This window comes from Oncorhynchus masou, chromosome 28 (assembly GCF_036934945.1).
Source record: "Oncorhynchus masou masou isolate Uvic2021 chromosome 28, UVic_Omas_1.1, whole genome shotgun sequence".
Taxonomy (NCBI): Eukaryota; Metazoa; Chordata; class Actinopteri; order Salmoniformes; family Salmonidae; genus Oncorhynchus; species Oncorhynchus masou.
The window spans coordinates 2001566-2018505 of NC_088239.1; the positions used below are offsets into that span (position 1 = coordinate 2001566).

Here is a 16940-nt window from a genome sequence, read left to right on the forward strand (position 1 = left end):
TGAAAATTAGACATTTCTTTTTTTGCTGAGTTTATTACATCTTTCATTAAATACATCAATACATGGGTCTTGTTGATGAAATGAAACATGTAAATACTTACCTTCACAGTCACTTCACAGTCACTTCACAGCCACTTCACAGTCACTTCACAGTAACTTCACAGTCACTTCACAGTCACTTCACAGTACCTTCACAGTCACTTCACAGTACCTTCACAGTCACTTCACAGCCACTTCACAGTAACTTCACAGTCACTTCACAGTCACTTCACAGTCACTTCACAGTACCTTCACAGTCACTTCACAGTCACTTCACTGTCACTTCACAGCCACTTCACAGTCACTTCACAGTCACTTCACAGCCACTTCACAGTCACTTCACAGTCACTTCACAGTACCTTCACAGTCACTTCACAGTCACTTCACAGTCACTTCACAGTACCTTCACAGTCACTTCACAGTCACTTCACAGTCACTTCACAGTACCTTCACAGTCACTTCACAGTACCTTCACAGTCACTTCACAGTAACTTCACAGTCACTTCACAGTCACTTCACAGTCACTTCACAGTACCTTCACAGTCACTTCACAGTACCTTCACAGTCACTTCACAGTCACTTCACAGTCACTTCACAGTACCTTCACAGTCACTTCACAGTACCTTCACAGTCACTTCACAGTCACTTCACAGTCACTTCACAGTACCTTCACAGTCACTTCACAGTAACTTCACAGTCACTTCACAGTACCTTCACAGTCACTTCACAGTCACTTCACAGTACCTTCACAGTCACTTCACAGTCACTTCACAGTCACTTCACAGTCACACACTAAAACACGTGAATGATAGTTTCCCCTTCTTTATCACAGAAAAGGCATACTTTAAGTCCATGACAACAAGTTATTGCAAGGGTATATTTTGAGAAAGATTTTAAAGTGAATTTCTTTTACTTTATTTGCTATACAAAATTTGTAAGGGAGGAACCAAGCTTTCTTCCATTCAATTTCAGTTATACATGCATTCAAGACAAATTACCCTCCAGGAGCTAAAATGTTCTTATGAATTTGTTATTACATTTCTGATCCAGCAGGGGGCAACCTTCTAAAATAAATTGTGCATCTATCTCGACATGTTCTCCAAAACACAAATGAGATTTCATTAATTGAGTAAGTTCTGAAGGTATTGCTTTGAAAATCAAATTAAATTGAGTAATAAATATGCTTTCCATACAGAATTAAATTATTTATAATGTATTGGTAAGTTATGTTTCTAAGACCTTTCTATAACAGAGAGTATATTTCCTTCTTTATCAAATAAATCAAGCACAAATATAATATTTCTTTCAAACCACTTAGGGAAGAATAAAGACAATATATTTATTGTTCCACAGAAGGGCCTTGTGAGGGAGAAGTTGTGGACAGGCTAAAAGGGCTTGTTCGTGAAATTTGGACAGTTTGATGGGTAATTTTGCTAGAGAATAGTTGCACTTCCACAAAAATGTAAGACCACACAATTTGATAACAATATGACAGGGAATGGAGTACCATAAAGATTCAGAGTTAAACATCTTTTCATCCAGTTTAATTTAAAGGTGTTGTTGATATCAATGAACTCAAGTACTTCAAGCTCACCATCAGCTCTTTGGTTTGATATTACAGACTTCTTCAGTTTGTGTTGTTTATTTTCCCATATAAAGTCTAGGAAAGTGTTGTTGATATCCTTGCTGGTTTGATCAGCTACACATAGGGATAGGGCAAGGTAGACAAACGTGACAGACTCTCTGCTTTGGACAATAAAACCCTTCCAATAATAGAGATGTCACGCTGGAGCCAGTTATTAAAGACGGATTTTGTTTTCTTTAATCTTTGAGAGAACGGACAATATGGTTTTTCGCCACTACATATTTCACATGAACTTTCGCTGGAATATTCTCAACAGGTAATTTGAGTTATGCAGGGACAATATGTCCCATTTATTTAAGTTAAGTTCCAGACCAGAAGCTGAAACCTAATTAAATAAAGGATAAATATATCAAATAAATAAATGAGAGAGAATGATTTGATAGTATTAAGTGCAATAGCAACATGATCCTTGTCTTTTAGAAGCATCGTTGTATCATCTGCTAACTGATATAGAAATACCTTATAATTCCGGGTTGTTCAAAATGCTAATAGATATTCTACAACTAAAAGGAATAAGAAACCTGAAGCAGGACAACCCTGGTGAAAACTACAGTGAATATTATATATTTTAGATGTGTTACGATTAATCATAATATAACTATTCATGTCTTTATAAAAACATATTGATAACAGAGACAGAGCTAGTCCCGAAACCAAAAGTGCATAACAAATATATTAGAAATGTGTGTTCTATCGTGTCAAATGCTTTACAAACGTAGAGGGATAAAATAATAGCCTTCGAGTGTCAAGAGTCCATGTGAATGCAGGTCAGGCGCAGGACACGGACTCAAGAACCAAAACAATATTCCATGAAGGAGAAAAAATTGTCCAGCTCACACATAAAGACAGCTAAACATGAACAAACAAGCACAAAAACCATGGGGGAACCAGAGGGTTAAATAGGGAACAATAATTACGGAATGGAAACCAGGTGTGTACAATAAAGACAAAACAAATGGAAAATGAAACGTGAATCGGTGGCGACTCAAAGAATATGGTGGCGTCGGTACACGGAGTCAATTAAACGAGCGTTGTCAGTCAACTCTAAAACTAACCCAATGTTACAGCTGGTGTGGTGACCTTTCATGAAACCAGTTTAGATGTCATTAATAAGGTGGTTTAGACCCATTTTAAGTCTATTAGCATATGCTAAAGTTGTCCATTTATAATCTGTATTTAATAATGCAATAGATCTTTAATTATCTATGAACAGGGGATCTTTACCCCTGGCTCTATGGTAGAAATCATCTCACCATTAGCTAGGCATTCTTGGAACATGTTGAACACTGGTTCCTTTAAATATTCCCAAAAGTCTATATAAAATTCCACAGAAAGACCAGTTCCTTCTTCATAGATTTAAGAGCATCTCTAATCTCTACTATAGAATAGAAATACCATCTGTCCCAGGTCCTTCTTCATAGATGTAAGAGCATCTCTAATCTCTACTATAGAATAGAAAGACAATCTGTTCCAGGTCCTTCAACATAGATTTAGGAGCATCTCTAATCTCTACTATAGAATAGAAATACCATCTGTCCCAGGTGCTTTGCCCTTCTTCATAGATTTAAGAGCATCTCTAATCTCTACTGTAGAATAGAAATACCATCTGTCCCAGGTCCTTCTTCATAGATTTAAGAGCATCTCTACTCTCTACTATAGAATGGAAAGATCATCTGTTCCAGGTCCTTTGCCCTTCATTGTCACATCCTGATGTGTTTCACCTGTTCCTGTGATTGTCTCCACCTCCTCCAAGTCTTATTTTCCCCAGTGTATTTATCCCTGTGTTTCCTGTCTCTCTGTACCAGTGTATTTATCCCTGTGTTTCCTGTCTCTCTGTGCCAGTGTATTTATCCCTGTGTTTCCTGTCTCTCTGTACCAGTGTATTTATCCCTGTGTTTCCTGTTTCTCTGTACCAGTGTATTTATACCTGTGTTTCCTGTCTCTCTGTGCCAGTGTATTTATCCCTGTGTTTCCTGTCTCTCTGTACCAGTGTATATATCCCCGTGTTTCCTGTCTCTCTGTGCCAGTGTATTTATCCCTGTGTTTCCTGTCTCTCTGTACCAGTGTATTTATCCCTGTGTTTCCTGTCTCTCTGTACCAGTGTATATATCCCCGTGTTTCCTGTCTCTCTGTGCCAGTGTATTTATCCCTGTGTTTCCTGTCTCTCTGTACCAGTGTATTTATACCTGTGTTTCCTGTCTCTCTGTGCCAGTTCTTCTTGTATGTTTCCAAGTCAACCAGTGGTTTTCCCGTTCTCCAGCTTTTTGCATTTCTCCTTTTTCTACTCCTCATGATGTTTGACTCTTGCCTGTTTCTGGACTCTGTACCCACCTGCCTGACCATTCTGCCTGCCTGACCATTCTGCCTGCCTTGACCACGAGCCTGTCTGCCACTCTGTACCTCCTAGACTCTGTACCTGCCTGCCTTCACCACGAGCCTGTCTGCCACTCTGTACCTCCTGGACTCTGATCTGGTTTGGACCTTTTTGCCTGTCCACGACCATTCTCTTGCCTACCCCTTTGGATTATTATACATTGTAAGACTCCAACCATCTGCCTCCTTGATATTAATAGATATAAGAGCATCACTCATCTCTACAATAGAAACTCCTCTTCACATATGGACTTGAACTCATCAGAAATAACATGACCAAGGACATGTTTTATAAAAGGTTCACATTCAGTTCCATTAAATTAGATGTATACAGATGTTCATAGAAAGAATATACAGGTCGAGATGATGTTAAGGTCTTTACAAGGTGTTGTCAATATTTAAGACAGATTTTCTCTTATAGTTCCTTTTTTTTAAGAGCAAAACAATATCTTGTGTTTTTCTCACCCTCGTCGACCCATCTTGCATCTACATCTAATAAAAGCCCCTTTAGCGAAACCAATGTACATTTGATCTGGTTCTATTCAATATTCAAATCTGTTTCATCCTCTGCTTGAAAGGGTATCCTTTTCTAAAAGAACATTCAATTTATTCATAAGCTCATCTTTAAAACATTTTTGCTTCTTTAGTTCATTACTGTGAAATGGCGATGGATCTTACTTTGAAGATCAATATTTCCCAGTTACTTCCATGCGTTGATTCTAAATCATTTGAGTTAAACGAGTCTATAATCAAGTTCTTTAGTTCTTTATGCTCTTGTACACACTGTAAAAGTGGGAGATAAATTAGAAACAAATCAATTCTGAATCTTACAGTCATTGACATATTACACCAGGTGTATTCGTTACATTTTGTACTACAGAAGAACCATGTATCGATCACTGTCAGTTTCACTGCAAAACGAGCTGTCACTATTCTGAGATCGTTTTTATCTATTTCTCGGTGGAAGTCTATTAGGCGTTATGTTTTCACAGCACGGATCAGAGATGAGACGACCGCTCTGTGTGTGATTAGCCATGCCTTAAGCGGCTGCTTCGTCGGTTGTTAGGCAACAGGAAACGCCCGTCGTTAGCCTCTCTGACTGTAAGGTGAAGCATCACTGAGGAACGGAAAGCAACAGGAAACAGGGACAATAACATCAACAACACACTCTCTAAGTTGAGAAGTTTATCAGGAAAACATGGCTGACACAGATCCAGTTTGTTTAGTAAGTTAATTTTTTATTAGGTAATATGTTTATTGGCTAACGTTAGCTAGCTAGACTTTTAAACTTGGATATGATTTATTTGATGAAGTTGCCTGCCAGTTGGTTTGTGTTAACTGTCTGGCTAGTTAGATATTTAACGTTAGCTAGTTGTGTCTAGCAGGTTTATGTTGGGGGGTAAAACACAGCTTCTTACAGTGATACTGTATCTATTACTGAAAGTAAGCTTTGCTGTCTACTCTCATCCTCAGGCTTCACTGATTTACTTCATGGGTGAGAAGTTCTACAGGCAATCCATACACACAGCCGAGTACTACCTGAAGATGTACAGCAAGGATCCTGTTCTACTGTTTTTTAAAGGCTTTGGGATACTAATGGAAGGTACAACCGTATATTTGGACTCTTTCGTGAATTGACTCAACATTGTTGATGGCAGATTCTGTCATTTGACTGAGACTAGGCTATACACGAGAAGAGCATGATCACTACCGTTATGCATTATTCAATGGTAGGTCGAACCCAGGAGGCCATGAGAGAGCTGGAGCAGGTGAAGGACAAGCCGACTGTGGCCATATGTTCCAGCATGGCTCTTATCTGTGCACACAAGCGAAGTGACATGATTGGTGAGTGGGTGGACAGGCCTAGATTTAATGGTCTGTTCCAATAGGCTAATCTTCTGGTTGTCCTTAGCCTCAAACAACCTCCCATCCTTTTGTTTGATATGAAATGGCAGAGTATCAGGCTACGTGTTATGTAAAGTGTGTTTATCTCTTGTCTGCAGATCACGAGGCTGTGGCAGCCCTGGAGACCCACGTGAGGAATATCCGTAAGACGGCGGGAGAGAAGCCTCTGTTCTATGGAGCCCTGTTCCTGTGGCTGTTGGGCCACGTTGACAAGGCCAAAGACTACATTGACAAGATACTGAAGATATCCAAGTCCTCAAAAGAGGTCCGTACCCATGCATGACACCAGTATTATTCAGCTGTCATTTAGGCTCATATGAAGCTATATATATATATATATATATATAGTATGATTTCAAACATAGCACATGAAAATTCAGGTTTACTAAAGTGCATGACAAATCTATGAATGATATTTTCTGTAGTTCCAAAGTAATACCGTGCTTTGGTTAGTGGACGTTGTGGTGAAACTCTAGTTGCTCCTCTCGTTGCCAGGGGTCCATCCTGAAGGGCTGGGTGGATATGAACTCCGAGGATGAGTTTCAGAGGAACAACGCTATCTGCTACCTGGACGGAGGAGGGCAGCACTCCAGGGATGTGTTCGGCATGATGGGAAAGGTACCACAATGCACAGCAGCAGCTCTCCCTTTGGTTCACTGATTCTAAACTATTCTCCTGAAAGTATTTGTTTGAGAGGCTACAGCTGTGATGGTTGGCTGTAGGCACAGCAGTCCAAGGAAAGGTTACCTAACATTTGTTGATAATTTAATTTAACCTGATGGTTTCTATTCCTTGTTTCACAGGCCAAGTACTTTATGAACCAGTATAACTTCACTGGATCCCAGCAGGTGGTGAATCAGATAGTGACCTCCCACTCAGACTTCCTCCCTGGTCTGATGCTGAAGATGAAGCTGTTCCTGGCTCTACAGGACTGGGAGCAGGCCCTGGATACAGCTGCGAGGTAACTAGGACTCCTGATCCCTAACCCTACGAGACTGGCTAGCTGTTGTTATACGTAGTTATAGTTATACTATATTGGTATACTGTAACTCAACCGTGAACCACTGTTCTTAGTGATGAATACATCTCTGTTATAACGTCCCTGTCAAAAGTTTGAACACCTACTCTTTCCAGGGATTTTATTTATTTTTTCTATTTTCTACATTGTATAATAATTGTGAAGACATAAACTATGAAATAACAAATATGGAATCATGTCGTAACCAAAAAAGTGTTAAACAAATCCAAATATTTTATTTGAGATACTTCAAAGTAATCACCCTTTGCCTAGATGAAAGCTTTTCACACTCTAGGCATTCTCTCAACCAGCTTCATGAGGTAGTCACCTGGAATGCATTTCAATTAGCAAGTGTGCCTTGTTAATTTGTGGAATTTTGTGTGAATCAGAGTAGGTGAACGGCTGATCTCCGCATGTGTGGTTCCCACTGTGAAGCATGGAGGAGGAGGTGTGATGGTATGGGGGTACTTTGCTGGTAACACTGTCAGTGATTTATTTAGAATTCAAAGCACACTTAACCAGCATGGCTACCACAGTATTCTGCATCGATACGCCATCCCATCTGGTTTGCTATCATTTGTTTTTCAACTGGACAATAACCCAACACACCTCCAGACTGTGTAAGGGCTATTTGACCAAGAAGGAGAGTGATGGAGTGCTGCATCAGATGTCCTGGCCTCCACAATCACCCAACCTCAACCCAATTGGGATGAGTTGGACTGCAGAGTGAAGGAAAAGCAGCCAACAAGTGCTCAGCATATGTGGGACATTTCGGAAAAGCATTCTAAGTGAAGTTGGTTGAGGGAATGCCAGGAGTGTGCAAAGCTGTCATCAAGGCAAAGGGTGGTTACTTTGAAGAATCTCAAATATAAAATATATTTTGATTTGTTTAATCACCCTGTCATCTCAGATTTTGAAATTATGCTTTACAGCCAAAGCAAGACAAGTGTTTGTGTAAGTTTATCGATAGCCTGGTATAGCATTATGTCCAGCTAGCAGCAGGAAAATCAGAAAGGCAATCAAATGAACCGTTTACCTTTGATGATCTTCGGATGTTTTCACTGACGAGACTCCCAGTTAGACAGCAAATGTTCCTTTTGTTCCATAAATATTATTTTTATACCCAAAATACCTCCTTTTGTTGGTCACGTTATGCCCAGGAATCCACCGGAAAGAGCAGTCACGACAACGTAGACAAAAATTCCAAATTATATCCATAATGTCGACAGAAACATGGCAAACGTTTTTTATAATCAATCATCAGGGTGTTTTTCAAATGTCTATTCGACAGTTGGATTTTCAGTTGGAGCGAGAGGAAAAATGACTACCTCTGTCTTTTACGCAAGAATCACTCCGAGAGCCCTCAGCTGGCCACTCACGCAATGTTGTCGTTTACGCTCATTCTTCAAAATAAAGGCCTGAAACTACGTCTAAAGGCTGTTGACACCTTAGGGAAGCCACAGAAAAAGGAATCTGGTTGATATCCCTTTCAATGGGCAATAGGGATGCATAGAAAGACAGGGGTTTCAAAATAAGAGTCACTTCCTGATTGGATTTTTCTCAGGATTTCGCCTGCAATATCAGTTCTGTTATACTCACAGACAATATTTTTACAGTTTTGGAAACTTTAGAGTGTTTTCTATCCTAAGCTGTCAATTATATGCATATTCTAGCATCTGGTCCTGAGAAATAGGCGGTTTACTTTGGGAACGTTATTTTTCCAAAAATAAAAATAGTGCCCCCTCGTTTCAAGAGGTTAACACTTTTTTGGTTACTACATGATTCCATATGTGTTGTTTCATAGTTTTGATGTCTTCACTATTATTCTACAATGTAGAAAATAGTAAAAAAAATATAAAGACACACCCAGGAATAAGTAGGTGTGTCCAAACTTTGGATTGGTATCGCATATTTTATTCAGGATTTTACAACAAGATGGGCGGAATCTGAACGCTATCCAAGTTCTCGCCATCCATACCATTGTGAGGGATGGGGATCTGGTCAAGGTGAGTTCAGTATATGGTGCTACATGCTGTAGTACAGTAGCATCGTATAACCAGACTGATGAATGCTGTAGCCAAACAGAATGGAAGCTGGCAACACTTCCTAGTGGTTGTACGAGACTGGTAATACAGTAGATACAATTTTCTTTTTTGTCCAACCAGCCACTGTGGCAGGTACATTTAAAAATCTACCAGCGACTCAGATTTATTTACAAGTCAAATGATTTTTCTTCCGCTAAAATTACACCAACCAAACACAAGGAAACCCGGATGAGCCTGCTTTATAATGTTTCTAAAACAATTGATACCATTTTAAAGGAAACACTTTGATGTGTGTGGAAATGTGAAATTAATGTAGGAGAATATGGCACAATAGATCTGGTAGAAGATAATTCAGAGAAAAAAACATGTTTTTTTTGTACCATCATCTTTGAAATGCAAGAGAAAGGCCATGATGTATTATTTTAGCCCAGGCGCATATTTACAAGTTGGCCACTAGAAGGCAGTAGTATATGTGAAAAGTATAAGACTGATCCGAAGAACCATTGTATTTCTGTTCAAAATGTGCCTAATTGGTTTATTAATACAGAACTGTGCACTATCCTTAATCAATAGCATGGTATTCTTTCACTGTAATAGCTACTGTAAATTGGACAGTGCAGTTAGATTATCAAGAATTTAAGCTTTCTGCCCATATAAGATATGTCTTTGTCCTGGGAAATGTGTTACTTACAACCTCAATCCCATTAGCCTACGTTAGCGAAATGTGTTACCTACAACCTCAATCCCATTAGCCTACGTTAGCAAAATGTGTTACTTACAACCTCAATCCCATTAGCCTACGTTAGCGAAATGTGTTACTTACAACCTCAATCCCATTAGCCTACGTTAGCGAAATGTGTTACTTACAACCTCAATCCCATTAGCCTACGTTAGCGAAATGTGTTACTTACAACCTCAATCCCATTAGCCTACGTTAGCGAAATGTGTTACTTACAACCTCAATCCCATCAGCCTACGTTAGCGAAATGTGTTACTTACAACCTCAATCCCATTAGCCTACGTTAGCGCAATGTGTTACTTATAACCTCAATCCCATTAGCCTACGTTAGCGAAATGTGTTACTTACAACCTCAATCCCATTAGCCTACGTTAGCGAAATGTGTTACTTACAACCTCAATCCCATTAGCCTATGTTAGCGCAATGTGTTGCTTACAACCTCAATCCCATTAGCCTACGTTAGCGAAATGTGTTACTTACAACCTCAATCCCATTAGCCTACGTTAGCGCAATGTGTTACTTATAACCTCAATCCCATTAGCCTACGTTAGCGAAATGTGTTACTACTTATAACCTCAATCCCATTAGCCTACGTTAGCGCAACCGTCCCGAAACAGCGAGGGACAGGGCGTTACCGTGGTAGTGTGACTCGAGCCATGTTTGTGTCTGTGTGATTGGGTCTAGTAGAAGCGTGATCTTCTCTTCCTAAGCAGTGGAAACTCAAACATTTAAAAAAAACCTAGCTTGTGAAAAAAAAAAAATTAGCCAAGCAAAAAGGACAAAGATTCAATTCAGTTTCACTTTCAAGTAAATTAGACCAAGTTGCATGCGTGTGCGCAGCGCTTCTTAAAATGAGTCTTTCACTTGTACTCAGCTCCCAGAGTTGTAGCGCGGGGTGGGGGAGTCTATACGATTTGTCTTTCTTTGACATTGTGCGATTTAATTTACCAGCTATGAAACAAAACGGCAGACATTTTTTGAAAACAGCTACTGCGGCATTTATTTTACTAAACATGTGATCATACTTGACTTTTTATTCACAAATGTGAGTGAATCGCCTTGGAGCCCTGACCCAACCGCCAACGTGGCTGGTGAAATATACATCATATATGCCAATGCTAAATTCTGCCGTTTGACAGATGTCAATATTAGGAGCTGATGGTTATGTTATGTTTGCAGGCCAAGGAACATCTGCAGGCCCTGGTTAGTGCAGCAGAGGTCTCAGAGCCATGCTCTCCCGGTCTCCACGTCAGTCTCACCCAGCCCATCAGCAGACTGGTAAGTATTTAGCTGAGTTTAGTGGGGTGGTATGTGATGCACCAGCGACGCCACTAGACATACAGAACATCTGGGGCTTAGGCCTGAAGACCTGGGGCTGACTGGGGGGGGGTTTAGCCCTGAAGACCTGGGGCTGACTGGGGGGGTTTAGCCCTGAAGACCTGGGGCTGACTGGGGGGTTTAGCCCTGAAGACCTGGGGCTGACTGGGGGGTTTAGCCCTGAAGACCTGGGGCTGACTGGGGGGTTTAGCCCTGAAGACCTGGAGCTGACTGGGGGGTTTAACCCTGAAGACCTGGGGCTGACTGGGGGGTTTAGCCCTGAAGACCTGGGGCTGACTGGGGGGCTTTGCCCTGGAGACCTGGGGCTGACTGGGGGGTTTAGCCCTGAAGACCTGGGGCTGACTGGGGGGCTTTGCCCTGAAGACCTGGGGCTGACTGGGGGATTTAGCCCTGAAGACCTGGGGCTGACTGGGGGGTTTAGCCCTGAAGACCTGGGGCTGACTGGGGGTTTAGCCCTGAAGACCTGGGGCTGACTGGGGGGTTTAGCCCTGAAGACCTGGAGCTGACTGGGGGGGTGTAACCCTGAAGACCTGGGGCTGACTGGGGGGGTTTAACCCTGAGGACCTGTTCTGACTGGGGGGGTTTAACCCTGAAGACCTGGGGCTGACTGGGGGGGTTTAACCCTGAAGACCTGGGGCTGACTGGGGGGCTTTGCCCTGAAGACCTGGGGCTGACTGGGGGGGTTTAGCCCTGAAGACCTGGAGCTGACTGGGGGGGTTTAACCCTGAAGACCTGGGGCTGACTGGGGGGGTTTAGCCCTGAAGACCTGGGGCTGACTGGGGGGGGCTTTGCCCTGGAGACCTGGGGCTGACTGGGGGGTTTAACCCTGAAGACCTGGGGCTGACTGGGGGGTTTAGCCCTGAAGACCTGGGGCTGACTGGGGGGTTTAGCCCTGAAGACCTGGGGCTGACTGGGGGGCTTTGCCCTGGAGACCTGGGGCTGACTGGGGGGTTTAACCCTGAGGACCTGGGGCTGACTGGGGGGTTTAGCCCTGAAGACCTGGGGCTGACTGGGGGGTTTAGCCCTGAAGACCTGGGGCTGACTGGGGGTGTAACCCTGAAGACCTGGGGCTGACTGGGGGTTTTAGCCCTGAAGACCTGGGGCTGACTGGGGGGTGTAACCCTGAAGACCTGGGGCTGACTGGGGGGGCTTTGCCCTGGAGACCTGGGGCTGACTGGGGGGTTTAGCCCTGAAGACCTGGGGCTGACTGGGGGTGTAACCCTGAAGACCTGGGGCTGACTGGGGGGTTTAGCCCTGAAGACCTGGGGCTGACTGGGGGGTTTAACCCTGAGGACCTGGGGCTGACTGGGGGGCTTTGCCCTGGAGACCTGGGGCTGACTGGGGGGTTTAACCCTGAAGACCTGGGGCTGACTGGGGGGTTTAACCCTGAGGACCTGGGGCTGACTGGGGGGTTTAACCCTGAGGACCTGGGGCTGACTGGGGGGGTTTAACCCTGAGGACCTGGGGCTGACTGGGGGGGTGTAACCCTGAAGACCTGGGGCTGACTGGGGGGGTTTGCAGAAACATGAGGCTGTGTTGCATTCTCCATGCGCTGTGCTCTCCTGATGCCAAATAATCAACACTTCCTAATATTAATTCAATGGATTGTGGTCAGTAAACCCATGGAACATTTATATTAATATTATTTAACCTTTATTTACAGTCGAAGTCGGAAGTTTACATCCACTTAGGTTGGAGTCATTGAAACTCGTTGTTCAACCACTCCACAAATGTCTAGTTTTGGCAAGTTGGTTAGGACATCATTTGTGCATGACACAAGTCATTTTTCCAACAATTGTTTACAGACAGATTATTTCACTTATAATTCACTGTATCACAATTCTAGTGGTCCGAAGTTTACAGACACTAAGTCGACTGTGCCTTTAAACAGCTTGGAAAATTCCAGAAAATTATGTAATGGCTTTAGAAGCTTCTGATAGGCTAATTGACTTAAATGTAAATGTAAACTCAGTGCCTCTTTGCTTGACATCATGGGAAAATCAAAGACCTCAGAAAAACAAATTGTAGACCTCCACAAGTCTGGTTCATCCTTGGGAGCAATTTCCAAACGCCTGAAGGTACCAATTTCATCTGTACAAACAATAGTACGCAAGTATAAACACCGTGAGACCACGCAGCCGTCATACCGATCAGGAAGGAGACACGTTCTGTCTACTAGAGATGAACGTACTTTGGTGCGAAAAGTGAAAATCAATCCCAGAACAACAGCAAAGGATCTTGTGAAGATGCTGGAGGAAACAGGTACAAAAGTATCTATATCCACAGTAAAACGAGTCCTATATCGACATAACCTGAAAGGCCGCTCAGCAAGGAAGAAGCCACTGCTCTAAAACCGCCATTAAAAAAGCCAGACTACGGTTTGCAACTGCAAATGGGGACAAAGATCGTACTTTTTGGAGAAATGTCCTCTGGTCTGATAACAAATTTGTGGGCAGAACTGAAAATGTGTGTGTGAGGAAGGAGGCCTACACACCTGACTCAGTTACACCAGCTCTGTCAGGAGGAATGGGCCAAAATTCACCCAACTCATTGTAGGAAGCTTGTGGGAGGCCACCTGAAATGTTTGACACAAGTTAAACAATTTAAAGGCAATGCTGTCAAATAATAATTGAGTGTATGTAAACTTCTGACCCACTGGGAATGTGATGAAAGAAATAAAAGCTGAAATAAATAATTCTCTCTACTATTATTCTGACATTTCACATTCTTAAAGTAAAGTGGCGATCCTAACTGACCTAAGACAGGGAATATTTACTAGGATTAAATGTCAGGAATTGTGAAACTGTGTTTAAATGTTTTTGGCTAAGGTGTTTGTAAATGTCAGACTTCAACTGTAACTTGGGAAGTCCGTTAAGAACAAATTCATGGCAGCAACACAACATGGCAGCAACACAGCATGGCAGCAACACAACATGGTAGCAACACAAAACATGGTACAAACATTATTGGGCACAGAAAACCGCACAAAGGGCAAGAAGGTAGAGACAACAATACGTCATACAAAACAGCCACAACTGTCAGTAAGAGTGTCCATGATTGAGTCTTTGAATGAAGAGATTGAGATAAAACTGTCCAGTTTGAGTGTTTGTTGCAGCTCGTTAGCTGCAGCGAACTGAAAAGAGGAGCGACCCAGGGATGTGTGTGCTTTGGGGACCTTTAACAGAATGTGACTGGCAGAACGGGTGTTGTATGTGGAGGATGAGGGATGCAGTAGAAATCTCAGATAGGGGGTGAGTGAGGCCTAGGAGGGTTTTATAAATAAGCATCAACCAGTGGGTCTTGCAACAGGTATACAGTGATGACCAATTTACAGAGAAGTATAGAGTGCAGTGATGTGTCCTATAAGGAGCATTGGTGGCAAATCTGATGACTGAATGGTAAAGAACATCTAGCCGCTCGAGAGCACCCTGAACTGCCGATCTATAAATGACGTCTCCGTAATCTAGCATGGGTAGGATGGCCATCTGAATCAGGGTTAGTTTGGAAGCTGGGGTGAAAGAGGTAGTGATTACAATAGAGGAAACCAAGTCTAGATTTAACTTTAGCCTGCAGCTTTGATATATGCTGAGAGAAGGACAGTGTACCATCTAGCCATACTCCCAAGTACTTGTATGAGGTGACGACCTCAAGCTCTAAACCCTCAGAGGAAGTAATCACACCTGTGGGGAGAGGGGCATTCTTCTTACCAAACCACATGGCCTTTGTTTTGGAGGTGTTCACAACAAGGTTAAGGGTAGAGAGAGCTTGTTGGACACTAACAAAGCTTTGTTGTAGAGAGTTTAACACAAAATCCAGGGAGGAGCCAGCTAAGTATAAGACTGTATCATCTGCATATAAATTATTAGAGAGCTTCCTACTGCCTGAGCTGTATGGTTGATGTAAATTGAGAAAGAGCGTGGGGCTTAGGATCGAGCCTTGGGGTACTCCCTTGGTGACAGGCAGTGGCTGAGACAGCAGATGTTCTGAATATACACTGCACTCTTTGAGATAGGTAGTTAGCAAACCATCCCAAAGACCCGTCAGAGACACCAATACTCCTTAGCCGGCCCACAAGAATGGAATGGTCTACTGTATCAAAAGCTTTGGCCAAGTCAATAAAAATAGCAGCACAACATTGCTTAGAATCAAGGACAATGGTGACATCATTGAGGACCTTTAAGGTTGCTGTGACACATCCATAACCTGAGCAGAAACCAGATTGCACACCAGAGAGAATACTATAGACATTAAGAAAGACAGTCAGTTGATCTTCGACTAGATTTTCCAACACTTTTGATGAACAAGGCAAAATAGAAATAGGCCTATACCAGTTAGGATCAGCTTGATCTCCCCCTTTAAATAAAGGACGAACTGTGGCTGCCTTCAAAGCAATGGGAACCTCCCCAGAGAAAAGCCAGGTTAAAAAGTTCAGAGAGAGGCTTGGCGATGAAAGTAGCAATCTTAAAGAAGAAAGGGTCTAAACCTTCTGACCCGGATGTTTTTTGGGGTCAAGTTTATGGAGCTCCTTGAGCACCTCGGACTCAGCGACTGCCTGCAGGGAGAAACTGCATGTTGGTGTGGGCTAACCTGTGGTTGGCTGGTGTAGCCTTGGTGTGGGCTAACCTGTGGTTGGCTAGTGTGGGCTAGCCTGTGGTTGGCTAGTGTGGGCTAGCCTGTGTTTGGCTGGTGTGGGCTAGAAGGGGGGTTGGCTGGTGTGGGCTTGGTGTGGGCTAACCTGTGGTTGGCTAGTGTGGGCTAGCCTGTGGTTGGCTAGTGTGGGCTAGCCTGTATTTGGCTGGTGTGGGCTTGGTGTGGGCTAAACCGTGTTTGGCTGGTGTGGGCTTGAGGTGGGCTTGGTGTGGGCTAATCTGTGCCCACTTTTATCAGTGAATACCAACATGGATCCATTGGGGTGATATCACTTATCACAGGTGCTGGATAAGAAAACATAATGTAGAACTAAAAGGTAGTTTGCTGAACCAAAGAACTTTCGGGGTTGTTTTAGCCAGCTGGGGGGTCTCCCAGCCCAGTCCCTTGGCCTCTGTTTCTATGGAACCAGTTGTTTTAGCCAGCTGGGGGCCTCCCAGCCCAGTCCCTTGGCCTCTGTTTCTATGGAACCAGTTGTTTTAGCCAGCTGGGGGCCTCCCAGCCCAGTCCCTTGGCCTCTGTTTCTATGGAACCAGTTGTTTTAGCCAGCTGGGGGCCTCCCAGCCCAGTCCCTTGGCCTCTGTTTCTATGGAACCAGTTGTTTTAGCCAGCTGGGGGTCTCCCAGCCCAGTCCCTTGGCCTCTGTTTCTATGGAACCAGTTGTTTTAGCCAGCTGGGGGCCTCCCAGCCCAGTCCCTTGGCCTCTGTTTCTATGGAACCAGTTGTTTTAGCCAGCTGGGGGTCTCCCAGCCCAGTCCCTTGGCCTCTGTTTCTATGGAACCAGTTGTTTTAGCCAGCTGGGGGCCTCCCAGCCCAGTCCCTTGGCCTCTGTTTCTATGGAACCAGTTGTTTTAGCCAGCTGGGGGCCTCCCAGCCCAGTCCCTTGGCCTCTGTTTCTATGGAACCAGTTGTTTTAGCCAGCTGGGGGCCTCCCAGCCCAGTCCCTTGGCCTCTGTTTCTATGGAACCAGTTGTTTTAGCCAGCTGGGGGTCTCCCAGCCCAGTCCCTTGGCCTCTGTTTCTATGGAACCAGTTGTTTTAGCCAGCTGGGGGCCTCCCAGCCCAGTCCCTTGGCCTCTGTTTCTATGGAACCAGTTGTTTTAGCCAGCTGGGGGCCTCCCAGCCCAGTCCCTTGGCCTCTGTTTCTATGGAACCAGTTGTTTTAGCCAGCTGGGGGCCTCCCAGCCCAGTC

At 43.6% G+C, this 16940-nt stretch overlaps 1 protein-coding gene across 1 annotated transcript in view; it reads left to right on the forward strand.

The window, feature by feature from the left end:
• The first annotated feature begins 5156 nt into the window (after window positions 1-5156).
• LOC135517097 (tetratricopeptide repeat protein 21B-like) overlaps window positions 5157-16940 on the forward strand; it is an 87511-nt gene continuing 75727 nt past the window's right edge. Inside the window, exons 1-8 of the mRNA XM_064941120.1 lie at window positions 5157-5282; window positions 5531-5660; window positions 5792-5902; window positions 6061-6227; window positions 6458-6580; window positions 6766-6923; window positions 8902-8986; window positions 10944-11042. Of these exons, the coding sequence (XP_064797192.1) occupies window positions 5256-5282; window positions 5531-5660; window positions 5792-5902; window positions 6061-6227; window positions 6458-6580; window positions 6766-6923; window positions 8902-8986; window positions 10944-11042 (900 nt within the window). The 5' untranslated portion in view covers window positions 5157-5255. The remainder of the gene's footprint in view (window positions 5283-5530; window positions 5661-5791; window positions 5903-6060; window positions 6228-6457; window positions 6581-6765; window positions 6924-8901; window positions 8987-10943; window positions 11043-16940) is intronic.